The sequence below is a fragment of the Geotrypetes seraphini genome, chromosome 12, assembly GCF_902459505.1.
Source record: "Geotrypetes seraphini chromosome 12, aGeoSer1.1, whole genome shotgun sequence".
In the NCBI taxonomy this organism is placed as follows: Eukaryota; Metazoa; Chordata; class Amphibia; order Gymnophiona; family Dermophiidae; genus Geotrypetes; species Geotrypetes seraphini.
In genome coordinates this window covers 100,677,322-100,705,238 of record NC_047095.1, presented here as the reverse complement: position 1 = coordinate 100,705,238, position 27,917 = coordinate 100,677,322, and the positions used below count along the sequence as shown (strand labels likewise).

The 27,917-nt window shown below is 41.5% G+C and overlaps 1 protein-coding gene across 1 annotated transcript in view; it reads right to left on the bottom strand.

Annotated features, from left to right (window-relative positions):
• Positions 1–275: 275 nt before the first annotated feature.
• The window catches only part of LOC117346179 (vomeronasal type-2 receptor 26-like), a 40,416-nt gene continuing 12,774 nt past the window's right edge, over positions 276–27,917 (bottom strand). Inside the window, exons 4-8 of the mRNA XM_033915580.1 lie at positions 18,631–19,140; positions 13,321–13,548; positions 8,779–8,792; positions 4,248–4,357; positions 276–1,171 (exon numbers count right to left, since the gene is read on the bottom strand). Of these exons, the coding sequence (XP_033771471.1) occupies positions 276–1,171; positions 4,248–4,357; positions 8,779–8,792; positions 13,321–13,548; positions 18,631–19,140 (1,758 nt within the window). The remainder of the gene's footprint in view (positions 1,172–4,247; positions 4,358–8,778; positions 8,793–13,320; positions 13,549–18,630; positions 19,141–27,917) is intronic.

The following is a 27,917-nucleotide window of genomic DNA, read 5'->3' as shown; positions in this document are numbered from 1 at the left end:
GAATGCAATACAATTGATCATTTAGGCATGTTTCTGCCATGTTAATATGTGGGTTGTGAAAATAACCACCTACATGTTTTTTGCCACCATGATGGCCCCATGCATTTAAAATAAAAATATAAACTATTTAGAGAGTACCTCAATATTACCACTATCAGGATAATTTCCCAGTCTATTCTTGTTCAGCCCTCTTGAGGCCACTGAATCCACAGCTAGCTTTGGCCGCGTTGGTGTTTTGAATCAATTCAAGGCCATTCAAGGAAGTTTAAGTCAATTTATTTTGTTATTATATATTTCCTGTTGTTTCTGTCAGGCCTCAACAGAATAATGTAGCATTTGGGGATAAAGATACACCCCAGAATTCCAGAACTTGAGACCAGAATACCAAATATCTCCACTGCTACCATATACTTTCCCCTAGTGCTCAGGTATGTTGGGATGAAAGAAACCCAGACACTGCAGAACATCAACATGCTGAAGGTGATATGCTTGGCCTCATTAAAACTGCCAGGTAGATTTCTTGCTAAAAAAGCTACAATAAAGCTGATACCAGCCAGAAATCCCAGATAACCCAGAACACAGTAAAATGCAATTGCTGACCCTTCATTACATTCAATTAATATAGTCCCAATTTCCGATTGAATATTTTGATGTGGAAATGGAGTAGCGGTACCCAACCAGACAAGGCATATGATAACTTGAAGAAGGGAACAGGAAAAGACTATAGAGTATGAAACCCTGGAACCCATCCATTTCCGGAGCTTGCTTCCAGGCTTGGTGGCCTGGAAAGCCATGACCACAGTGACTGTTTTTGCTAGGACAGAGGAGAGAGAAATGGAGAAGGTTATTCCAAAGACAGTCTGTCGGAGAATACAAGTCACTTCTTCAGGATGGCCTATGAATATCAATGAGCAGAGGAAGCAGAGCATGAGAGAGACTAAGAGAATATAGCTTAGGTTTCGGTTGTTCGATCTCACAATGGGAGTGTCTTGGTACTTTATGAAGATTCCCAGAATGACAGCAGTGATAAGAAAGAAGAAAATGCTGATAAGTGTCAAAATGATTCCCAAAGGTTCTTCATGGGATAGGAAGCTTATCAATTTTGGGACACAGACATCTCTTTTTTCATTGGGCCATTGTTCCTCTGGGCATTTCATACAGTTGTTCATATCTAAGAAAAAAGAATATTTTCTTATCATCTCAAAATTGATATCAGTGTAGGAGAATAACTAAGGGCTCCTTTTATGAAGCCGCGTTAGCGGCTTTATCACACGTAACTTTTTAGTGCATGCTAACCCCCGCGCTCTCCAAAAAAACTACCGCCTGCTCAAGAGGAGACTGTAGCGGCTAGTGTGGCCAGCAAATTTGCTAGTGTTATTACGCGAGTTAAACCGCTAACGTGGCTTCGTAAAAGGAGCCTTTAATATTGCTTTTTTAAAATTTAAAGATTTTTTCTCTGATATGTAGGTTATGCTAGAATGTATGGATGAGCGTGATTTTACTGCAGGTCAACCATATATGAAGAATAAATAGGCTCTTATTCCGGGTGTATTTTGAAGAGATGTGGAGGATCATTTTCAATATGATGTCTAAATCTGATTTTGGACATTTTGGGAAAAATCAAAAAATCCAGTTGAGAAAATGACCATTTTCAAAGAAGAAAAATATATATCTTGATTGTGTTGAGTTAAAAAAAGAACTATTCTAAAACAGAAACCTTGAAGAAGTGGAAATAAGTTGTGTACCATGAAACGCTGGCCGCGTTGGTGTTTTGTGAAGTGGCTGATGCACTATAGTCTCTGGCTACTTGGAAAGGAAATGGCTTAAAGCTGTTACAATCTAAAAGTTTGAACATATCAGATAATTACTGTTTGGAAGTGATTCCAGACTCAGTCAGTTTTTCTCATAGTGAAGTACTATAAGATTCAGAGATGATATAGGTGGCTAAAAGGATATACTGTTAATCCTAGCCCCTTTTGAAAATAAAAAAATGGTTTGATGTAATGAAGATAATGTTTACATAAAAGAGAAAAGAACTTTGTATAAGAAATAAAAAAGTATTAAGTAGAAAATAATTAAAAATAGGGAGGGTGGTGGTTAGAAGCCTATGATTGAAACTAAGAGCAATTACAAAGTTGAATACTAATACCGATTGATGTAGATACTCTAAATTTGAGGCTATTCTTCCACCTTAAAATTAAGACATGCGTATGATGAAGCTATAGGGTTCTTTTGGTATGTATTCAAAGGAATAGTATACTGTATATATTAAGTAATTTTCAGTGTTAAATCCATTGAGAGTTAAATATAATAGTGATACATATTATATTCACATATATATTATTTAATCTCATTCATTGCTTTAACATTTTGTTTTATTTCTATCTTTTAAATTCTCCAGAATTCTTTTTTCAACAGTTCCTCCTCTATATCTCTTCTCTTCTATCTTTCAAAGTACACAGTTCAGTTAGATTGTTAATTTTCTCATCTTTTCTCTTTTCTTACTTTGCACTCCCTTACAGATCTCTTGGTACTTTAGTTAGATTGTGAGCCTTCGGGACAGTTAGGGAACTTCTAAGTACCTCTCATACTTATAATTTTAATGTATATTTTCTGAAAACCGCTTAGAACCTAACGGATGTAGCGGTATATAAGAAATAAATTACATTACATTACATATATTTTGGACCTGGGGCAATGAAGAGTTAAGTGACTTGCAAGGGGCTGTAGTAGGAATTCAACCCAGTTCCCCAGGTTCTCGGCCTGCTGCACTAAATACTAGGATTCTCCTCCACTATATACTTCTGAGTTTAACTAATAAAGGATGGGCATTCCTATTAAGATCTACTGGGTTTTTCTAAGGAACCAAAACTGACCATTATAGAAGAGAAAAGCCCCGTTCTATAAGTGGTGCCTAAAACATAGGTCTCGAGAAATGCAGTCCATCGCATATGCCAATCTTAAGTTAGGCATATATCAAATGGTGCCTAAAGTGGACTTAGCCAATAGGCATCCTAATCTTAATTGACCCTATTTATTCCAAGGTTATTTTGGTCTAAATTTAGGTACCTAAGTCCAAAACAGAAGCCTGCATGCCAAACACACCCACAATCTGCTTCCCTTGTTGGTGCCTTGGACTAGGTACTTAATGAAAGTGGTGCTAATTGATGTCAATTAACTTTTTAAATATTTAAGGGCTAGATTCACTAAGCAAAATAATTGTGCACCAATCGGTTTATGACCCTTTTGTGACCCCGACCCGATTCACTAACCTTCTGGCCGATCCTGTCTGTACCCAATCTGATCCGTGCATGCAAATGAGGGGAATGGCATGCAAATCTAGAAAGGCAGTGATTCACCAACATTTTTCAGGCACACCGACTGGGCTGGCCAATCTGAAACCAAGCGACTGATGAGGACCAGTCGCTCACACTCATTTCCTGCTCTCTTCCATGCTGAAATACCAGCCATGAAAAAAACTTTACTCTCTGATGCCCTGCCTGCTTCTTGTGTTCAAGTAGCAAACCTGCTTCTCTGTCCGCTAAACCAGTCTGTGGGAAAAAATGCCACCCGACTCTCCTGCTCTCTACTGCCTTTTCCCATAGTGCAGCCCCACTTTAAAATCACAGGCTCACACTGCGGGGCAGGTTTCATATTCAGCTCCATAGTCTGGCAGTTCCCTTCCTCGGCTTTTTTAAGAGGCTGCAGAGAGCCCCTTTGGGAGACGAGATAGGACCCGGCTGCCTTTGCTATCTTCGCCTATCTTTGCTGCCTTTGCCTGCCATTATTTCTCCAACCCTTACCCCTTTTTTGACCTCACTGGTGCAGGAGAGCGGTGCATGCATGGATAGCATGGACAGCCATCAATGATGGTCTGTGCATGCATCGCAATTGATCTTCAGCGATCTGTAGGATCGCTTTTGTGTGTGTTTCCAATTAGGTCATATGCATGGGGAGCCTTTAGCAAATGGGTCACCCAGCAAGACTCGGAAATGGATCAGAACAGGATTGGACAGGTAAGGAGGCTTTAGTGAATCTAGCCCTAAGTCAGGTGTCAAGATCGGTTAGGTGCGTCGATCTAGGTGCCCAACTTAAGATGTCTTTTAAAGAATCTGGGCCAAAATGCTAGACTGGATGGTCCATTGGTCTTTTTTTCAGTATATATTTTACAGGTTTCTTCTAAATCTCAAAGAGCATCATTCTGAATAACCTGCCAGCATGAACCTCATGTGCTACACATCACTCACCAGTTTCATTGGAGATTTCTCCACTTGGACAGGGAATACAGTCATAGCAGCAGACAGGCTTTCCTTCCTTAGTTAATTTCCTGTAGCCAGGAGCACAGCTCTGACTGCATCTGGATTCTGGAGGTGTCTGAAGGTGGAGAAAAAAACAAATTCTATCTTCAACTGACAGTGGACTGTAGCTTTTAAAATGTAATATTACTTGTCTGTCAAATCATGGAGCTATTCAGACCTTTTCTTCAGATATCACAAATTGTCCTTTAGAAATTTGTTTTCATAAGATTCTATCTAATGTAGCCATATTTTACTGACTGAATACATAAATTGTAGGAAGTTATATTTAACTAGTTAAAAAGAAGCCATTTCTGTAGGGAGTTATTTAGGCCAGAAACAAAAGCAAGAAACTGATGGCAGATAAAGATTATATGGCTTGTTCAGTCTACTCATCCATGCCATGTACTATCCATTCCTCTTTCTGAGAGATACTATGTACTTGTTCCTGAGAACTATCTCTCTTTAGTAATTAATGTTAATGTTAATATAATTTAGAATGTAAACCGCTGTTGTCTGTAACATGGTGGCGCAGTATAACAAATGCTAATAAACATAAATATACTTGTCCCAAGCTTTCTTGAATTCAGTTATAGTTTTCATTTCCACCACCTTCATCGGAAGGACGTTCGATGAATTAACCACCATTTCCATGAAAAATATTTTCTCGGGGAAAATTATTTTCCTGAGAAAATACTTTCAAGTTTATTTTAAAAATGTGATTAAATCGCTTTTTTTAGAATTTCAAAGCCATGTATAATAAAATGGGGAAGACAGACAAACTATTTGGGAGATAGTAACCTGAACTTGGACAAAGGTAGACTGTAAAACAAAAGGAAAATGGGAAGAATTACAATCAAAATAGGAAATAGAACAAAGAAGGAGAAAAACATTTGTTACCCCTTCATGCCAAAGCTGAAAAGGACTCACAACCTATGCACTAATGCCATGAAAGTATTTAAATATCTCTAACAAATCTCCTCTTTCCTGACTTTCTTTCAAATTACACACCCTGAGATCTTTATATCTGCCCCCACACATTTTTCAAGGATAAGCACTGAGCATTTTATTAGTTACTCGAGAATGGCAAAAGGATCGATACCTGCAGTTAACCACGTCTTAGGGATGGAGATAAAACATGTAGGAATAGGGATTGTATAAGGACAGAGCCCACAAGGATGGGCCCAGGGACAAAGCCAATTATCTTCCTAGATGAAGTAGAAACACATGCAGCTGAATTTTATTAAGGTTGTACCAAAACCAAATCAAAATGGAAGGCACTATTTGTGATTTATAAACAGCTATACAGAATATTGTCCTTTTTAATACTTTAATATAATAATATTTAAATATGAAATCATAAGTTCTTGTGGCTTATTCAAATGAGAATAGTGTCCATGTGGACAGGAACAGAGCTCAATGTGATGGGGGCACAGCCTCCAGGCTGTGGTGATGGGGACAGAACTCAAAGAGATGGGGTGACTGACTCCATCCTGTTAATATATTTTTGAAGATAAAGTCTTAAGAACTATATACAAATAATAAAACGTTAGCGGCGCATGCGCTTTTAAAAAAGCGTGATTACTACTGATGTGGTGTGTGATCCGTGGCCGTGTTCCATTTTAGAACCCGGCCAGGGATCACTCTGGCCACTCCCCTCCTCCCGCCCTCACCAACCCGAAGCAAGCTCAACACACCTCCCGCCCTTACCTCACAAACCCGAAGCAAGCTGGAACATACCTTCCGCCCTCGCTCACCGCTGCTGCCGCTTCCATTGCCACTGATCATCCTCTTCGGGCAGCCTGCAATCGTGGGTGGCTTTGGCGGGCCTTGCAGGCCGCTTTCTGGCCTCGGTGGCACGTTCCCTCTGACGCACGGGATCGCGTCGGGGGAAGCGTGTTTCCGGGTTGGGGAGCGGCCTGCGAAGTTCGCTGGGGCCGGCCACCACGATCACGGCCTGCTTTGAAGAGGAGCAGGCCAGAAGATGCCGGGATGGAGGGAGGATAAACAGGGGGATTCATTCAGGGGGCCAGAGGGAGAGGGAAAGGGGGCTGCTTTGGGGGAGGGGGGTGCTGAGGGGAGACAGAAGGGGCCATGGAGAGATAGGGAGAGGGAAAGGGGGCTGCTTTGGGGGGAGGTGTGCTGGGGACAGACAGTTTTGCTCTGGGGAAGACAAGGGGCCATGGAGAGATAGGGAGAGGGAAAGGGGGCTGCTTTGGGGGGAGGTGTGCTGTGTACAGACAGTTTTGCTCTGGGGGAAGACAGAAGGGGCCATGGAGAGACAGGGAGAGGGAAATGGGGCTGCTTTGGGTGGGAAGTGTGTTGGGGACAGACAGCTTTGCTCTGGGGGGAAGACAGAAGGGGCCATGGACAGACAGGGAGAGGGAAAGGGAGCTGCTTTGGGGGGAGGGGTGTGCTTAGGGCAAACAGCTTTGCTCTGGGGGAAGACAGAAGAGGGCCATGGAGAGACAGTTAGGGAGAGGGAAAGGGGGCTGCTTTGGGGGAGGTGTGTGCTGGGGGCACACAGCTTTGCTCGGGAGGGGGGAGACAGAAGGACACAGACAGCGGCCAAGGAGAGAGAGATAAAGAAACACAGACAGACACATCTATTCTAGCACCCGTTAATGTAACGGGCTTAAAGACTAGTATACAATAATCTAAATGAAGTATCAGAAATCTTATACAGGGGCATCATTGCTTCCTTTTTCCTACTGGCCATTCTTCTTCCTTTGGACTCAGTCATCCTTTTATCTTTTGATGTTGACTGTTGTATCATCTTAAGATAATCAAATACAATTGTACCCAAGTCCTGATCCTCTTAAATGAACCCTTTTAACTGTATCTTTCCCTTTGGTTTTGGCAGTTCAAATGTGTGATCCTATATTTCTTGTTATTAAATCTTAGCTGCCAAAATACAGACCATCTTCAAGCTTTGCTTGGTCCTTCCTCATGTCATCCACACCATCAGGGAAATCTACCTCATTACAGATTTTGGTGTCATCATTAAAAAGGACAATCTTACCACACAACCAAGGCAGAATTAATTAATCGAGGGCCCCTAGGCACACAAGTAAACTGGACCCCCTGCCCCGCCCCACCCCACCATGTGCCCAGGCAGAAACAGGAAGCTGCATCAGAGGGAAGCTTTGGGCAAGCAGCACCGCTTGCAAAATGATAGTTCCCGTTGCCTTTCTTACCCACGTTGCTTGCTTGTCTTACTTTTTGTCGATGAGGGGCCCGCATTGCCGATTGGGAGGGGCCTGCATTGCCAATTGATGCTGGAGGGGACCATCCCCATTTGGAAAAAACAATGTTGATGCCCTCCTTCATCAGGCCGTAGGTACGTGCCTACTGGGCCTATTGGTTAATCCTGCCCTGCACACAGCCCTTCAGCAATATCACAAAAATGTTAAAAAGGAGTAGCCCATGAACCTAGGGCAGGTAGATTTACATTATTGATCCAGCAGGGTCTCATGATCTGATTCCATTTGTTTTCTTTCAGCACAGCTTATTCTTCCCCACTGACAGATACTTTAGATGCCTCAAAGCATTTCATCAATGTATTTCTCAGTGTCAAGGGTGCTTCTCAATTTTGCTACCTTCTCTATCTGTTCTTTCATTTCTTTTATGAGGGCTTCAAGCTGAAGACATTTTGGCCAGGATTCTATAAACATGTCCTGATTGTCGGAAGAACCCAACTGCTGTCTAACCAGCCAATCAGGACACACGTTTTTTTAAAAAAAGCTACCGAGGCAGGCCAACTACATTGGAGGCACCTCCGGGAGCATAGGGAGGCCCACAAGTCAACCTAAGGCTAGGTGTAGGAGTGGTTTGCCCCAGAAACAGCCTTAGGCGAACCTAGGTGGCCGTATATGTCTCCCTAGGCCAGCGTTCAGGGCTTTGCAGGATACTCCCCAGTACTATGCAAAAGGTTCATTGTTAATCTCAAGTACTGGTATTTAGGAGTCATGTATTCTATGTAAAAGACTAAATGGGCAGGGTCCATTAAATCTATCTGCAGACAGTTCCCAGGGTCAAATTTGATTAATATAATTTCCCAGAATGCTTTATTGAATTGTGGACCTGCCAGTACATTAAAGCTGACAAACCATGCCTACTTTGGATGTTGGTACTGGTAGACACCTCAATAGATGTGATTTGGATGGTGTTCTTTGTAGGCATCCAATATGGTCAATTACTGCACTGTTTATCATCAATTAAAGCAATTAAGTTTGGTGGTGGTATGGAAATTCAATTTAGTTTCCAGGCACATCATCTGGAGGCTCAAGGCTTGCCTCATTTGTCTTCAACTTGCTAGTATCAAAGATGAGCTCTGTAAACTTAAGCAGGAATTGGAGGCAATTAAAGCAGCTACTATCACCCCACACAAATACTGTATACTATTTTTCCACCACTCACCCAAAGAATAAAACAACCCAGGAATAACAATCACAGTTAGCTCTGTTAGACTGTGCCATACAACACAGAAACATCCACCTTCACAATTGTTTCCCTTAAATAATTCCTTTCCTCCATTAGAGCATTGTGATGCTCAAGATAAAAAAAACTGAGGAGGAACTAGAAACAGTTAAGATAACTTGTGAAGTAAATCACCTGCAAAACATCTATAAAAAAGCTCAAATTATGAAAGTATTGCTGCTAGGGGATTCCATCTTCAGAAGGATTAACCTTGAAACACAGGATCAGGAACTCAAAATAGTGAAATAGGATTCTCAGTTACCAGGAATGCCAGACAAATACTGACTGTAATTAGGGAAGAAGCAAAGATTTTGAACTCTGATATTATTATCCACTGCTGTACAAATAACTGACTTACAGTGCAGAGCTTTTTGGGAGCTGGGGGAGGGGATAAAAGCCCTTTTAATACTGTAGCATTTCAGAAGTACTGCCTACTTATGGAAAGGGAGAGGAAATAGTACAAAATACAGAGAACTTCAATAGGTGGCTCAAAGCCTGGTATGTATAGAATGTCACACCCACGCTCTTGAGCTGCATTGTGAGCCCCCGGGATCGTGATAAAGTTCTCTGGCCCGGCGTGTCCCTTACCATCAAGGGACCCTTCAGGATATTTCCTGGCTTCCTATCAGCCTAATAAGGGCATGCAAGGGAAGAGTCCAAGTCAGAATGCATTAAATCTTAGCTTTATTATGGTTACTGGTTTCACCAATCAAAAAGATAGGCTTCTGCTCAGCAATTTCAAAACAAACATTCATTCACCTTTGGTAAACATAAGCTTCCCAATCAGAGGCAAAACTCTCAAATCCAGTGTCCAGGTTTTGTAAGTAAAGTCTTATTTAGTCCCCTGCCTCTGGACTTTCTCAGTATTCTGATGCACAGTCCTCTTCACCAGAGCAGGTAATTTAAGAACATCAGTCTAGAACATTTACTAAGCTGCTTGTGCTCCAGCAGCTATGCCAGTTCATGGGCATGTAAAGCCCAGAAAATAAAAGAAAACCTCCAAATAAAACTGAGCAACAAAACAGGCAAGCATGTCACATGGTTTATCTCCAGCTCAACGTTTCCCCAAACAAACTGTTATTCTGTAAGTAGGCATAACACTCACATGCACAGGTTTTATAAGGAAAACCAAGTCTGTGGAGAAGTTTTCTTTTGGATAACCTTGGCTCTGGGAATGTGCAGGGCTCTCAGAACGTTTCCCTGCTGACATGTTACTGTGATTAAATTTGCACAGCTGTGGGGGAGGAACGTACCTGGCTCAGCCTAGCAGCTAACAGGAAAATATCTCCAACATTTGTTAGGCTCAAAATTAAGGCTTTCAAGCACAAACTTAATGTTCAATATAAAAGGAGAGAAATACAAATCCCCTTCAAAAGCAAACACTGTCTTCTCTGGAGGCTTAGAAAATGTAGGCAAAGCCACAACACATATCTCTCACTGCATTTCAACATCCATGGGAAAAACCTCAGGTCCTACCGGACTTTCCTGCATGTCCATTGCTTCCCCTGGGTTTTCTTCCCAACTCTCAGAGGCAGAAGCAAGCTCCTCTGCATCTATCATATGCCATTCTGTATTATCAGACTCCTCCAGTTAGAGAGAGAGTGGCTGACCCTCCCTAGGTTTCCTCTCTTCCATTTGCCTCCACTTTGCTTGCCCCCTTAGTGTTCTGCACTGTCTTGTTTTAAGCTGTGGAGAGACACTCCCCCTCAGCCTAGGTGGGGGAAGGGCCTTCCACATACAGGCTTGTTCCATCTGGCTAAGTGCATGTTCCTTTCCAGCCTTGACTCTTCCCTGGAAAGGCTGCTGGAAAGGTAGTAATCTCCTGGCAGGCTTAGGGACCGGTTTAAACTGTGTGCAGCTTTCAAGCTTAACCTTTTTCTGCCCTGCCTCTTCTGACCCCCCATTAATGTCTGAGCAGTGTCATCTAGCTCTGTAGTCTGTGATTCTACTTGGTCAGCTCTCTTGCATAGGGGTATAGTGTATTTCTTCCTTATCCCTGTGGCAAAACCCGGACTGGACTTGGGTTTGTCATAGCCAAAACCTGAAATGGACTCGGGTTTGTCACAAGAGATTACTTCCAGTGGTCACCCCCAGCATAAGACAAGATTTGATGATAATAAAGATAGCAATGAAATCAACAATATTAGCAATTCACTTCCTAGCAATGCAACATAAAAATGAGCTGAAATTAAAAACTATATAAAAAATGAGATTGCTGAGGAATAGTAGCTGGAAAGCAGTGACCACAAACACCCACCAGTCTAAGCAACAAAAATCAGGATGTGCAAGCCCTGATGTTAGAGGCAGACTTGGATATTGTTGCTATCACAGATACATGGTTCAGTGTCTTCCCAAGGATGGGACACCAACATACTAGGCTATAATCTTTTTAGGAAGGGCAGAGATGGTCAAAAAGGTAGAGAAGTAGCTATCTATATAAAGACAGATATCCAAGCAACTAAAATGCAGGGACCTGAGGAAAGGAAGAAGTAATATGGATTGTTTTGAAAAGAGAAGATGGAACTTCTATCCACTTGGATGTTATCATCAGACTTCTGACTCAATCACAATAAATTGACAAAGATCTGATTATGGATATGCAAAAGTTGGGAAAGAAAGGGGAGGTGCTGTTGCTGGGTGAATTCAACCTGCTGGATGTGGACTGGAAAGTTCCATCTGCGGAATCAGAAAGAAGTAGGGACATCATGGATATCTTTCAAGGGGCTCTGCTCAAAAAATGGTGACAGAACCCACGAGGGAAAAAGTGATCCTGGATCTTGTACTCACAAACTGAGAAAGTGTATCTAATGTCTAAGTGGGGGCCAACCTTGGAAGTAGCAATTATCATACAGTTTGGTTTGATATAGTGGCCAAACTGGAAGATGGCCACACAAAACTCAGATTCTTGGATTTTAAATATACGGACTTTAGTAGCATGGAAGAGTACCTGAAGAAAGAGCTGATTGGATGGGAAGACATAAGAGAAGAGGAAAAACAGTGGCCCAAGTTGAAAGGTGCAATAAAAAGAGCTACTGAGTACTGACCTTTATGTGAAGAAAATAAATATGAATAAGAGAGAAAGGAAACTAATATGGTTCTCCAATCTAGTAGCAGAAAAAATAAAGGCAAAAGAATTGGCGTTTATTAAATATAAAAAAAGCTCAAGAAGAAGAGCACAGAAAGGAATATCGGATAAAACTGAAAGAAGTCAAGAGAGAGATACGTCTAGCAAAAGCACAATTGGAAGAGCAAATGGCAATAAATATATAAAAGGGAGGTGATTAAATTTGCAGAGAATACTAAGTTATTCATAGTAGTGAAAACGCAGGAGGATTGCAAAGATCTGCAACATGACATAAACACGCTTGAGAAATGCGCCGCAACATGGCAAATGAGGTTCAATATGGATAAGTGTAAGGTGATGCATGTTGGTAACAAAAATCTTATTCACGAATACAGGATGTCTGGGGCAGTACTTGGAGAGACCCCCCAGGAAAGAGACTTGGGAGTACTGGTCGACAGGTTGATGAAACAATATGCAATGGCGGCGAAAAGGGTGAACAGAATGCTAGGAATGATTAAAAAAGGGATCACAAACAGATCAGAGAAGGTTATCATGCCGCTGTACTGGGCCATGGTATGCCCTCACCTGGAATACTGCGTCCAGTACTGGTCGCCGTACATGAAAAAGAACATGGTACAACTCGAAAGGGTCCAGAGAAGAGTGACTAAAATGGTTAAGGGGCTGGAGAAGTTGTCGTACAGTGAGAGATTAGAAAAACTGGGCCTCTTCTCCTTTGAAAAGAGGAGACTGAGAGGGGACATGATTGAAACATTGAAAATACTGAATGGAATAGATTTTGTAGATAAAGACAGGTTGTTCACCCTCTCCAAGGTAGGGAGAACAAGAGGGAACTCTCTAAAGTTAAAAGGGGATAGATTCCATACAAAAGTAAGGAAGTTCTTCTTCACCCAGAGAGTGGTAGAAAACTGGAACGCTCTTCTGGAGGCTGTTATAGGGGAAAACACCCTCCAGGGATTCAAGACAAAGTTAGACAAGTTCCTGCTGAAATGGAACATACGCAAGTAGGGCTGGTCTCAGTTAGGTTACTGGTCTTTGACCTAGTGGCTGCCACGGGAGTGGACTGCTGGGCACAATGAACCACTGGTCTGACCCAGCAGTGGCAATTCTTATGTTATGTTCTTACACAAGCACAAGCAACATCTTCAATGATGTCATTGTACTCAAATCAATGCACATGAATGCAGCAATGCTTGCAGTCCAGCCCATGCCTTGGTACAGGTCTGGGCCTTGCCTACATGGCCCTGCCTTTCTCCTGCCTGACTTCTCCTTCAGCCCAGTGGCCCAGAAACTACCAGATAGATCGCAGACCTGACATAATCACCAACACAAAGGTAGCCATCTAGGATTTAGCAAAACCAACAATGGCTAATAATGAAGCAGAGCAACTACTATTTGTTTTATCACAGCATGCAATATTTTTTGTATTATGAGGCATCTTACATAATGTTTCATCACTCTCACCTGAGTAAATGCAGCATCCCACACTATCATGTTTTCATTGATGGTGAAATCTTCCCCAGGGGCAGCAAAAGGATTATAACTTCCAACAATTTCATGTTGCTCTGTTCCATTTGGCAGAAAGATCAGATTAGTAATACTGTATTCAATAGGTAGGTCTCCATTCTCATCAAAAAAGATGTCTTCACCAAGCACGTTCTTAAAGTGTACATTCTTCAGATAATGATGAAGCTAAAAAATAAAGGGCACATTTTCAGGAATGCCTGGAACTGCCAATTTCCTTTTTATTTATGTATTTGGTTAAGAATAATTATAATTTTCCAGTCTGATGTTCACTCACAAGGGCACACATTAAAAACACAATGACACCTAAATTCTTTTCTGGGTGGTGACTCCTAATATGGAACTTAGTATCATTTGGGTTATTCTTCCCTATTTGCACCATTTTGTACTTCTCCACATTGAATTTTAACTGTTTTGTCTCCCAGACTTACAAGGTCCTCCTGCAATTTCTTACAATCTGCATTTAATTTGTCAATGTTGAAAAATTTTGAGTCATTGGCACTTTTGATCACCCCACTCATGTTCCAATTTCCCAATCATTTATAAATATGTTAAAATGCACCAATCCCTGTTCAGATCCCTGGGGCATTCTTCTATTTACTTTTCTACTTTATTTAACCCTATTCTTTGTTTTCTATCCTTTAACCAGCTTTCAGTCATAACAGGATACTGCCTCCTGTCCCATGGCATGTTAACTGCCTGTGGAGTCTCTTATGATGGCCTTTGTGAGATGTTATTTTGAAATACAGATACACTTTGAGGGGCATAATCAAAACTTTGAAATGTCCAAAAACCAGGCTATGTCAGCACTTGGATGTCCTAATAGAAGGAATATTCATGTGCTGATAATCAAAACCAACTTTCTGGATGTGCTGCAGCACTTCTAAGCTGCTGTGCATCCAGAGAACAAAGGGGCTTGTTGGGAGGTGGCCATAAACCTGGACATACTGCAGCAATAATCAGAGCTTTCCTAGAGGGAACTTAGACCTGCTTTAGTTGTGTCTAAGTGCCCCATAGCTGCCCAAACATACCAGATGACTACTGAAGAAATTAAAGCATGATCCCCCTTACTCCCCCAGTGGTCTCAGACCCCCTCCCACAACCCATAAATGGAGAAAAAGAGCACATTGATGGCTTGACATCATCTGATTATAGCAGAGGAATTCCCATTAGCTGAGCCAGTTTCTGGGATTCCTGCCAGCTCAGCTGATAGGGATTCCCCCTCCCAGAATTTTCTGAGCTATAGATCCATACACCTCTCCCCCACATCCCCCATTACTGGACCCCCCCCTACCTACACACATCACCCGACACCACCAAACATCATGGAACACCCCCACTCTACCTGAAACCAAAGACATAATGGAAAACCTTCCTCCAGATCACCTGATACCCCATACCCTCTTCTGCAAAATCTACAGGATGGAAGCCTACTCCCTCCTGCCTACAGGGCCCCATGCTGTGAATGATGTGCCTTCCCCTTCCCGATATATCTTGAGATGAAGTGGGAGGGGCATAAGGCCCTGATTGGCTCAAGCACCTATCTGATTCGATAAAAGATACTTGTAGATACCTATCACTTGGTACTTAGCATTGCCCAGTGCCTAATTGGGTGTTTTTATGGGTGGACTATGACTTAAACACCATTAAGGGTGATTCTCTAAAAACTTAGGTGCCTGAAATTTAGGCCTTTAAAACGCTGGCTTACATTTCCGGTGGCTAATTTTTTTATATAGGTGCCACTAGGCACAATTCTATAAATAACACCTAAGCATGATTGACATGCGGCTGTTGCCATTTTTTCTATATGCCAGATAATTTAGGCACCATTTAAAGAATCTGCTAGGATAGAGTCTTCCTTTTACCTCAGAGTTTACACAGGACTTTGGGTGCCCTAATAACAACCTTATTTCAAATACAGCTTCAGTACTGGGCAATAGAAGCTTCTTTAGCCAAAATTGAAAATAATAATTTTCATTGTCAGATACTTACCTGCCTGTCAGTCCTGCATGGTAAGGATTTTAGACAGAGAAGGTGCAAAGGTGCGACCCTGAACCAGCACAGGAGTGCATCATGTAGTCTGAGGATTCAGTATCATTTAGTGAATCCTAAAGGCTCAGAAATTCCACCCAATGAATAAAAATACAATATTTGATTGATGGGCAGAACTTAAGTTCTGAACCTGTCTAACCAATCAAATTAAAACAATCAAAAAAAGAAAGCCTCTCTGCCAAGAGGATGCTACAGAGGAGGAACCTGATTACTTTGCTGCATCTTGATTGGTCAGAATACAGCCATCAGAGAATTCAATAAAGGTAATGAATCTCCTGACTGCAAGATACACTCAGGAGGATGGACAGAATGAGGAGTGAAAGAGCTGGGAGTAAGCTCTCAGTGTGATGCTCTGCTGCTACATTACATCAGCCTTCAGATGATTCACTAAATCGTCTAGAGGTCTTGACCCCTTGCCACTGGAGTAAAGGCATTGATTATGATCCCCAGTTCTCTCAACATCTCTCTAACTGGATCTCCGGTTCCTGCTGGGTATCCTTTAGAGGGAGTACTATACTCAGAAGGGGCAAACCCCTCCATACACCAGCTGGTGGGATCCCAGACAGTGCAGAACATCCCAGATAACCCAAGTAGGCTTCAAACAGCAAGCAAAAAAAAACCTTGGGGGCAAAGTCCTGAACAGTATGCCTGAATTACATCTTCATGGACTCTTCCTGTCTTCTCATAGACCCAGCAATGCCCCCCCCCCCTTCTCTCAAAGACCACAATGGTCTGTACTCACATTTATGTTGGTGCTGTGTCTGTCTCAGCTCAAAAGGCAGCTGGAATATGGAGAGACTACTGCCTCAGACAAGCAAGTAAACAACTCCAAATAATTGTGACTTTGAGTTGCCAGTCAGATTAAAGAATAGCCTGAAGCCCAGACCCTCACAGTTCCTCATGCATCATCACAGATGGGGAAAATGCAGGCAGCATCTGATAGAGCCCTCTGGACTGACACATGGTCACATGCATGTTCCCTCTAAGCTGTGCGCTTGTGCACATGCACACAACTTGCCGAACCCGCGCACACAAATTAAAATACCGCACACAAAAAAATACATTTTTGCCTAAAATGAAATGTTGCAGAAGACCAGCTGTTCTGATTTCCCATTTATCACATTTATTGAAGTGCTATAATATAAATTTTTAAGTCATTCACGTGATTCCGTTATCTTTAGCAGTTGAACTTTACACGTCACGTGCCCCATAGGGCCATAGCCTATGGCCCATAGGATATGAAACACTTCCGATTCTTTGACTTCTTGAAGTTCCGCCATATTGTTTATTTCATGTGCAGCGTGGTACTGCAGTTGTATAACTGTATTCATTTATTAAATTGCAACCAGATATAACTTAAAATGTCTAAACTGCGAATGGTGAAAAGTGTAAAACGCAAGAGAGCTGTAACAGCTTTTAGGTCTGAATGGCTTGAAGAAATTGTTGAAATGGAGACACCGGAATCTCAAAATACAATGCGTGTTCGACTGTGTGAAATATTTATCTATGACGAAGACAATGGAGTTGTGTGTTGTTATTGTCAAGATGCCAAAGCAACTGGAAAATTCTCTACTGGAAAAATATGGGATGATGTTTGGAAACTGGACTTTCTGAAATGCCATCTATCAAGTAAATCTCATACCAACAGTATTAGGAAACTCAGAAGTAAAAATCCGAATTTAAGAGGGGGACTGGTTAACATGTTGCTTGAAACAAAGCCCAACCAAAAAAGAAAACAGATAAATTAGTAATGAATGGAAGCGTTCCAGTCCTGATGAAATTAAGGTTCTTGTCGACAGTGTTGTGCTGGCCATTAAGATGAATATCTCAATGCTCTCTGTTCAAGATATCAATGAGCACATGGCGAAGTATGTTAGTATTCCTGATAGCTGGAGAAGCACAAACTATGCGTTTGAATTTCTTGGAATTATCAATGGCATCGTGCAAGATGATTGTAAGGCAGACATTAAATTAGCAATGTATCATACATTAACTGTTGATGAAAGCACAGACATTTCTGTCAACAAGTACTTAATACTCTACTTTAAGTATCGGCCAAGCTATGAGGGGCATTTTTGATAGGATGTATAAGTCTGAGGTTAAAGATTTTGGGCAGGACGACCACAAACTAAAGATAAAAAATATTCATTTTCAAACCTCCTGCCCTGATCAGCTGATGACAACCCTCAATGTGCTGTTTTTTCCCCATCTTTAGGTGGTGGGAGGTGGTTGTGACCACCGGGGGAGTAAGTGGGGATCATGCTTTGATCCTTCCAGTGGTCATTTGGTCAGTGCTTTGGGGCACTTAGACTCAACTAAAAAAGATTTAACTGCTGGCGTCTTAGTTCCCTCTAGGAAAGCTTTAATTATAGCTGCCGTACATCCAGATTTAAGCCTGCATGATTCCCACCCATAACACACCTCCGAACAGGCCCCTTTGAGCTCTGGATGTACAGCTTAGAAGTGCTGCTTCATATCCAGAAAGTTGGTTTTGATTATCGTCCCTGCTGTTAGTATGTTTTTTGGCCATTTCAAAGTTTTGATTGTGCCCTTCTATAGGTCTGCAATTAATTTTCAAATAAAATGTGCCTAAATTAGGGCTCCTTTTACAAAGGTGCTCTAGGGCCTTAATGCACAGAAAAGTGCGTGCTAAATTGCCCTCACGCGCTAGCCGCTACCACCTTCTTTTGAGCAGGCGGTAGATTTTCGACCAATCCGGTGTGTGCAATAAACTGCTAGCGTACCTTCGAAAAAGGAGCCATTAGTTTTCTACTGCTACAAATAAGTGCTAAACTCCTATGGGTCAATATTCTGATAATGACCAGCAATGAATATCCTGAACTCATTTGGATATAGGCCTTTATTCCACACAATTTTGTTTTCTGAATATAGCATACCTTTATGAAATGATCTTACCTTCCATGGCAAATAATCTGATAATGTTCTTTGGTCTCCATTCCACCCAGTGGCTTGTCCAGATCCAGAGAAAAGCATATTTCTCAGTGCATGTGCTAGGGCATACACAGCATTATAAATGTAATAGCTGTTGGCAAAATGAAAAGTGGCACAGGGGAACAGATAGGATGGACCCTGATCTCTACTGCAGGATCTTTTGATGTTTTGGGGGCAATTCCTATTGCACAGTCCAGTCCACCAATCTTTAGTTATCCTTCTATTAGGAAACATAATAGGTTTTACCTCACGTATAAATTTTAAAAAGCTTGGAATATTTTGCTTTACTCTTGAGAATAGCAGGGTGCTATTCTTGTAGCCAGGTTTCACTAGATCAATTACATGATAATCCATATCACTTATTATAATACAGACCTTGCCAAATATCATCTGAAAATTTCCCCTTAAATTGTTACCCCAGAAATCTTCTCTATTAAACAAACCTATGATCACATTAGTTGATGATTTTTGAATTTTCTCATTAATTTGGGCAACTTTCTTATTTGACAAAGGATTGATCTGACTGAATATTTCTATAAATTCAATGCAGGCTCCACTTTGCCCAATCGTTTCTTTCAAGAACTGGACAAATGTCAGGCTGTTGTCATCATCAGATGTGATGATACCAATCCAGGTCCAGTTGAAATTCTTTAGTAACTTCACAATCCCACTAATGATTTTAAGAATTCTTGGCATAATCTGGTATAAATATGAAGATGTATCACTTGAAAAACGATTTTGAGAAGTATAGCTGATCTATTGAGAAATATAATTAATTCAGATTATCTTTGTTTTAAAGAAATTGTGGGGTTAACTACTAAGCTGCTATAACATATTTAATGCCGGGCAGGATGGACCTATGGTCTGACCCGGCGGAGGCACTGCTTATGTTCTTATGTTCTTATATTCTTATATTTCCTTACCTCAGTTTAATTTACTGTGGGAGTCAATAACACTACTTGTAATCATGATCAACCTCACAGGCTGTTGGTTTTTTTTGCCATGGAAGTATTAGACCACTAATGTGCAGTCCAGTGCTTCTGGTAACTATCTTAAAAGAGCCAGTTCATTAAAATGTGTACCCATGTAAAGATTTTTTTATCTCCTGCAGAACAAACTACCATCCCTCTGAAGTAACTCCTGCCCTCCTATAGCTCACTTCTCCTCTATAACAGATTGCCAGACCTACTCTCCTAAAACCACAATTGAAGTCAATCCTATCACCTAGAAAAAATTCCCCCAAAGTCACATTCTCAGAATCCTCAAACCCCTCAAGTCACACTCAGACTCTCAACATCCAACAACCCCCTCCCCATATCTTATAAGAGATTCTCTGCTATCTAGCAGCTGTGACAAAAGTGATCCTTAGTTACTCTTACCCTATTAGACTCTAATTTAAAAATATACCACTGCTAGGGTTAAATTATCAATTGAGGGTAAAAAGTGAAAAGTCCACTTTTGGCAGCTTGAACTTAGCAGTACATAAGAACACCCATACAGGGTCAGACCAATGGCCCATCTAGTCCAGTTTCCTGTTTCTACAGTGACCTATCCAGGTGATAACTACCTGGCACAAACCCAAATAATTGCAATATTCTATGCAATGGAAGCCAGGGTTGTCTCAATAGCAGACTTTGGACTTTTCTCTGAAAACTTGTTTATACTTTTTTTTAATCCATCTACATTAACCACTGTTACCACATCCACTGGCAGCAAGATCCAGAGCTTAACTATTCTTTGAGTAAAACTATATTTCCTCTCCTGGTTTTCTTCCTATCTCTCTCATCACACCTTCAGTGTATGCAATGGAGACAAAGGGGCAAATTCTGTAAAGGACACCTAAAGTTAGACATCCATAACGTGGATGTCTAGCAACTTAGGCATTCAATCAAATTAGATAATAAGCCCAATTAACAATTTTAACAAGCAATAATTGGTACTTAGGCATCCAAAGGCAGTGCATGATTCACAAAATAGATGTCCATAATTCAATGGAGAGCAATCAGAAAAAGCTGTGCCTAAACGTTATGGGGCTCATAATAATAATAATAAAACTTTCAAAAAGTGGCCTAAATCAGTACTTGAATGATAAAAAAGACAGATTGTCCAAGTACAGATAATCAAAGCTGGTTTTATACGTATCTAAAGCCAGCTTAGGCCTTTACCCTGCCTTTGAATGCCTAGAGCGAAAACAGGCATTTTTAGAGAAGAGGAAAGGGTGGAAGGTGGGCCAACCTAGACTTAGTCATACTACAAGTACAACCAAAAGTCTAGGAGATCATCCAGTTAGAATTTTAACTTTTTGACAGACCAAGTCAAAAAAGGTATAAGTTCCAAATAGGGGCCGCTGAGCTAATCACAGCTCAGCAGCCCTGGCAACCTGTCCACCCGCCCCTGCAATGATTATAGCAGGAGAGATGCCTAATCTCTCCTTCTGCAATCCCCCCTTGACAAAATCCCAAACTGGCAGAAGGGAGCCCAGGCTCTCCTGCCAAAGACAGCCTGACACACATACCCCCAACAATATCGGCAAGAGGGATCCCAATCCCTCCTGCCGAAGATGGACCCCCCAACTGCTGTGAACCCTCTGAACTCCCGAATGCCCCTGAATGCCCCCCCCCCACTAACCCAATCCCCCACTACCCTGGAACAGCCCCATAACCTTTTCAGTTGGCTGCCTAGACAGGTCCTTGGTCCAGCCAGCTGGCAGGCTTGCCATCCTCAGAATGGCGGGTCTGCCCCTTCTCTGCCCCTAATTTTTTTGAGTCAGAGGTGTAAACATTCTATAAACCCAACAGAGCATAGTCTTTGTCGAATTTAAAATCTAACCATTTAACAAAGCCATTTTGCTATTGAAGATGAACAATTTTGAAAAACTGTTAAATCTAAATTGAGAAACTGTTAAATCTAAAACTGAGAAACTAAATTGAGAAACTGTTAAATTTAAATGGAGAAACAGAAAATATAAGTAAAATTCCATCTGCATAAATAAAAGCTAAGCTAATCTAATCTAATGCTTGACTTAATATACCGAGTCATCATTCAAGGAAAACTCGACTCGGTTTACAATAGTTAAGTTATCGAATAAAAAAACAGAAAAGAATAAGACTAAGTTTGGTAAAGTTAATTTTTAAAGTGTTTAGCAAATAAAGTAGTTTTTAAGGATTTGCAAAAAGGTTGAAGTGAGCCGGAACTCCTAAAAGAAGGTCATTCCACAGTTGAGATAGCTTAAGAATCAGAGAGTGACTGAAAAACTTAACTTTCTTAATCCCTTTTTTGGAAGGAAGAGATAATTTGAATTGTTGATCACCTCTTGCAAAAGAAAATCTATAAACATTTCAGGATAGAGGAAAGAGAGGAGTAAAAATACCAATAAAAATTTTAAAAACAACACAGGCACACTTAAATTGAACTCTAAAACAAACTGGGAACCAATGAAGACTGAAGCAACGGTGTCACATAATCAAATTTACATTTCCCAAAAATCAATTTCTCAGCAGTATTTTGAATTAATTGCAATTTGTAGAGGCAAGATTTTGTAACACCACTGTAAATAACATTGCAATAGTCGAGACGAGATAAAATAATTGACTGAACTAAGGTGGAAAAGTGTCTAACTTTCCTCAGCATACATAGATTAAAAAAACATTTCTTGATCATGGAGTTAATTTGATCTTTAAAAGAGAGAGAAGTCAAGAAAAACTCCTAATATCTTGGCAGAGAACTCAATCTGTAGAGAGGATCCAGAAACTAAAGCTACAGAAAGAGGAAGACAATCCAATTTTGGGCCTAACCATAATAATTTGGTTTTTGTTGTATTAAGCTTCATCCAGACAAACTGAGCCCAGGCTTAAAGTTTTGAAATACAAAGATTTAATTTAGATGATATGTCAGTAATGTCCGGATCTATTTCTATCAAAATAAAAATATTGTCCGCATAAGTGAATAGAGTTTCCCCAAGATGACAGCTTGAAAATATTGAAGGTGGTCATATAGAGATTGAATAAAATTGGAGAAAGTGGGGAACCCTGAGTAACCCCACAAGGGGGGCTGCCAGAAATTAGAAGTATTACCAAGAAAATTCACTGAATAGGAATGATACTGAAGAAATTTAGAGAACCATTCCAAAACTGCCTGATGAAGACCTATATCTGAAAGCAACTGAAGGAAGGAGAATGCCATGATGGACAACATCGAATGCTGCAGATAAATTAAACAGGAGTAAAATAGAATATTTATTTTGAAGACGGATTTGTTGAATTTTTGAAAGAAGAGAAATCAATAGGGTTTCAGTACTAAAATTAGAGCAAAACCCATGTTGAAATGACTGAAGTATAGAAAACCTCTCTAGATAGTCAGTAAGTTGATCAGCTACAATTGATTCTAACATTTTTGTCAATAAAGGTATGTTAGCAATTGGGCAATAGTGAGAAGGAATTGTAGGGTCTGATTCTGCTTTTTTTTAAAAGAGGAGTAAGAGATATCTGTCCCATAGAATGTGAAAAGTATCCATTTTTCAAAGTAAAATTCAGAAAGGCAGTTAGCCACATTATAGCTTGAGAAGAGATATTAAGAAATAAATAAGAAGGGAAAGGTTCCAAAGAACATTTACACTTTCTCATCCTTTCACATAATCTGATGTGAATGAATACCAGTAATGATAAGCTGGTATTTCCTCTGTAAAGTATTTAAAATGTGTAGGGAGAGGCTCAATTTTGCTCGTGGGAAAAGATTGTCGAATAAGATAAATTTTTTCTTGAAAAGAGCAGGCTAAGGTTTCAGCAGAAGGAGATAAGGAGTGATCAATTTTAAAGTCAGTATTGGTCAAGGAACACCAGAGCTTAAAGAGGGTACCACTCTTGTTATTAGAAAGCAACCAGCGAGGGAGGAAGTGGGGCCCTTGGATGATGGGGATAGAAAGGGAGTAGTGAGGGAGGAAAAAGAAATAGCTGACAAGTTAAACGACTTCTTTACGTCGGTCTTCACGAGGGAGGACACATCCAACATTCCGGAACCAGAGGAAATAGAAAATGGAGATCAAGATAGCAAGCTGGTCCAACTAGAGGTGAGCCAGGAGGATGTCCTCAGGCAGATAGACAAGCTAAAGAGCGACAAGTCGCCAGGTCCAGACAGCATTCACCCAAGGGTGCTCAAGGAATTAAGGAATGAAATAGCAGAGACACTTCAGCAAATATGCAACCTATCCCTAAAAACTGGAGAGATCCCGGAGGACTGGAAAATAGCTAATGTCACGCCCATCTTCAAGAAGGGTTCAAGGGGCGACCTGGGAAACTATAGGCCGGTGAGCCTCACATCGGTCCTGGGAAAGATGATGGAGGCGCTGATTAAGGACAGCATCTGTGATCATATCGAAAAAAATGGACAGCTAAGGTCGAGCCAGCATGGGTTCTGCAAGGGTAGGTCGTGCCTCACAAACTTGTTGTACTTCTTTGAGGGGGTAAATAGCCAGGTGGACAAAGGTGAACCCATAGACATAATTTACCTAGACTTCCAGAAAGCCTTCGATAAGGTACCACATGAGCGGTTGCTCAGGAAACTATGGAATCACGGGGTGCGAGGGGAGGTCCACCGATGGATCAAAAACTGGCTGGCAGACAGGAAGCAGAGGGTTGGTGTAAAGGGCCACTACTCAGACTGGCAAGGGGTCACGAGTGGGGTTCCTCAAGGGTCAGTGCTGGGACCGCTCCTGTTTAACATATTCATTGACGACCTGGAGGCGGGAACAAAATGTGAGGTCATCAAATTCGCAGAAGACACCAAACTATTCAGCAAGGTTGAAACCACGGTAGATTGCGAGGATCTCCAAAGGGATCTTACGACACTGGAAGAATGGGCGAAAAAGTGGCAAATGAGCTTCAACGTGGGGAAATGCAAGGTCATGCATATAGGGAGAAGGAACCCGATGTTCACTTACAAAATGGGGGGATCAATGCTAGGGGTCAGTAAGCTGGAAAGAGACCTGGGAGTGATGGTAGACACGACATTGAAGGCGTCGGCACAGTGCGCCACAGCCTCGAGGAAAGCAAACCAAATGTTAGGTATCATTAAGAAGGGTATCTCGACCAGAACGAAGGAAGTCATCCTGCCACTGTACCGGGCTATGGTGCGCCCGCATCTGGAATACTGTGTACAGTACTAGTCACCGTACCTCAAAAAGGACATGGCAATGCTTGAGGGAGTCCAGAGAAGAGCAACTAAACTGATTAAGGGTATGGAAAACCTTACATACACTGACAGACTGAAGAAGCTGGGGCTGTTCTCCCTGGAAAAGCGGAGACTCAGAGGAGATATGATAGAGACCTTCAAGATCCTGAGGGGCATCGAAAAGGTTGACAAGGACAGATTTTTCAATTTGAAAAAAACCACAAGAACAAGGGGTCACTCGATGAAATTGAAGGGGGACAGGTTTAGAACAAATGCAAGGAAATTCTTTTTCACACAGAGGGTGGTGGACACATGGAACACCCTTCCGGAGGCCGTGATAGAAAATAGCACAGTACAGGGTTTCAAGGAAGACCTGGATAGGTTCCTGGAGGACAAAGGGATTGAAGGGTACAGATAGGAGCAGTGGAAGGTTTAGAGATAAGTGTAGAGGTAGGTATAAAATTAGTCAGAGACCGCTGCTCAGGCAATATGCCTGATGGGCTGCCGCGTGAGCGGACTGCTGGGCGGGATGGACCTCTGGTCTGCCCCGGCGCAGGCGACTACTTATGTACTTATGTACTTATGTACTATGTACATGTACTGCTTTCAATGCATATTCATTGGGGAAATCCTAAAAACCCGAATGGATTGCGGCCCTAAAGGAGTGACTTTGAGATCCCTGGAATAGACTTAGTAGATCAGGACAGGTTGTTTACCCTCTTCAAGGTGGGGGGAACGAGAGGCTTGGGCGGGTCTGAGGTGGAGCTTGGATGGGGGTACTTGGTTGGTATTTGTTAGGCTTAGGGGGTTCTTGGCTTGAAGAAGTTGAGAAAACCTGATTTAAAGAATCTAGGTCCTTTGTCCATAAATGAAATGACGCAAACTTATGCAGTGCCTTGAAGATATGATACATGTACCTTGACTGTGAGCACTTTATAATGAGAACTGAACTTCACACTGTGGGGTCCTTTTATCAAGCTGCATTTAGAGGCAGGGCAAAGGCCTAAGCTGGTTTTAGATACGTTTAAAAAGTGGCCTAAATGGGTACTTGGATGATCAAAAAGCCTGATCGTCCAAGTACCCATAATCAAAGCTGGTTTTAGACGTATCTAAAACCAGCTTAGGCCTTTCTCCTGCCTCTAAACGCATAGAGCGAAAAGAGGTGTTTTTAGGGAAGGGGAAAGGGCAGGAGGTGGGCCGACCTACAGCAGGTATAACCAAAAGTTTAGGCAGGTTGCCTAGTCGGCACTTATATGTTTTGACTTAGACCAAGTCAAAACAGGTATAAGTGCTGAAAATAGGGCAACCTGCCTATTGGTGCCAGTCCGCAGAAAATTTCTGCTGATCCACAGGGCCGGCACATCCATCAGGCAGAAGACAGTGTTCTTCAGCCGCCGGTCCACTGTGCGATCAATGCGGCATCTTCGGACTGGTTCCCTGAGTGCTGCAGTGCACAAAGCCTTGGGAAAAGGCTCCTACGTGCATTCTGCACCTGAGCCGGAAGCCTGCTCTCTGACATCGAAACATCAGAGGGAAGACATCCAGATGAGGTGTGGGACGTACGCGAGGAGCCACTGCCCATAGCTTTGTGCACTGCAGCACTCAGGGAGCCTGCCCAAAGATGCTGCGTTGATCGCACCATGGACCGACCCAAAGATAGCACCTGGGGGTAGGCCAGAAGGCAAGGCACAGCATGGAGGGAAAGAGACAACAACGGTAGGGGGAATGCTTTTAATTTTTTATTTAATGATTGATTTACATCTGCTGTCTGTTCAGGAATAAATGCATTTGTTTCTTTTCCTCTGGGGTTGTACTGCTTGCAGAGTCTTGCACCTTAGAGTTTGTTTGTATATATTAGTACTTTTAGTTTTTGGTCCTGCATTTGCATGGGGTTATCTTTTTTCTGGTAGGAATGAATGTTGAAAAGCATACAGTGTGCTTTGTGTATTTTACATTACATTAGGGATTTCTATTCCGCCATTACCTTGCGGTTCAAGGCGGATTACAAAAGATTAATAAAAACGGTGATTACAATGGGAGAACTATTGATTAGCTAGAGAGGTAAGTAGTAGATCTTTTAACATTTCACGGGTTGTTAAGGGTAAGGCGGTTTGCAAAAGAATTAAGAAGGGGGTAACAATGGAAGCTCTGTTGTTATTACTAGTGAAGTAAAGGGTAGATCAATTGTCAATTTTAGAGTTATTAAGAGTACGTGATGTTATGGCTGCTTCAGGAATTTCTTGAAAAGTATAGTTTTTATTTCTTTTCTGAATGTCTTATAGTCTGGGGTGGTCGTCAGAAGGTTGAAGATCTGGTTGTCCAGCCTTGCGGCTTGAGTGGCTAGGAGGCCGTCGTGTAGTTTTGATCGTTTTACTTCCTTGATTGGGGGAGGTATGAATGGGGAGTGCGTTTTTCTGAGTCTGGTAGTGGGTGCTTGGATGAGGCGGTTGTTCAGGTAGGATGGGCTGTCTCCGTTTAGGGTTTTAAATAACATGCAGTAGAATTTAAATTGGATTCTTTCTTGGATTGGAAGCCAATGTGAGTTGATGTAGGCTTCTGTGATATGGTCATGTTTTCTCAATGTTTTCTCATGTTTTCTCATTTTAATTTTGTGGTTAACCATTATGTGTTGTTAATACAATTATATTGTGTGTGTGTATATATGAAAAATGAATGGAAAAAATAGTTTTACAATTAGTACTATTATGGGGGTGGGGTCTTGGGTAGAGATTGGATAGAGATGGGCATGACTTAGCCCAGTGTTCTTCAACTGCTGGTCTGTGGACCGGTGCCGGTCCACAAAATAATTATTTTATTTCTGCCAGTCCATAGGTGTCAAAAGTTGAAGAACACTGACCTAGAGGATTCGTAAGAGATTAGTAGTCTGTCAATGAACATGGGAGAATGATTGAATTGAACTTTTAAAGAGTAAAAGAGTTTTGAATGATGGGCTTTTTTAAGAAGAGGTCAAATTTTTTTGCTTTAAAGATCATTTTAATAGCTGTATTTTGGATAATCTCCTGATCTGTTTTTTAGTAATTCCCTGATAGAGGGAATTACAATAGTCTAAGCTGGAGATGACTAAAGAATGGATTAGAATATTGAGAGATTTTGGATCTAGAAGAGATGAAATCGAGTGTGAAGGTGGGATACTGGACTAGATGGACCATTGGTCTGATCCTATAAGGCTATTCTTATGTGGAATAAACTGAAACCTCAGACACCAAAATAAATTTCACACAAGAAGCCTTGATGAGAGGAAAATGATCTCACAAACCTACTTGTTTCATGCAAAATTGCAATATAGAACCAAGAATTTAACAGTTTCTCTTTGCTATCATCCTGATCCTGAAAAACCTCTCCAATGT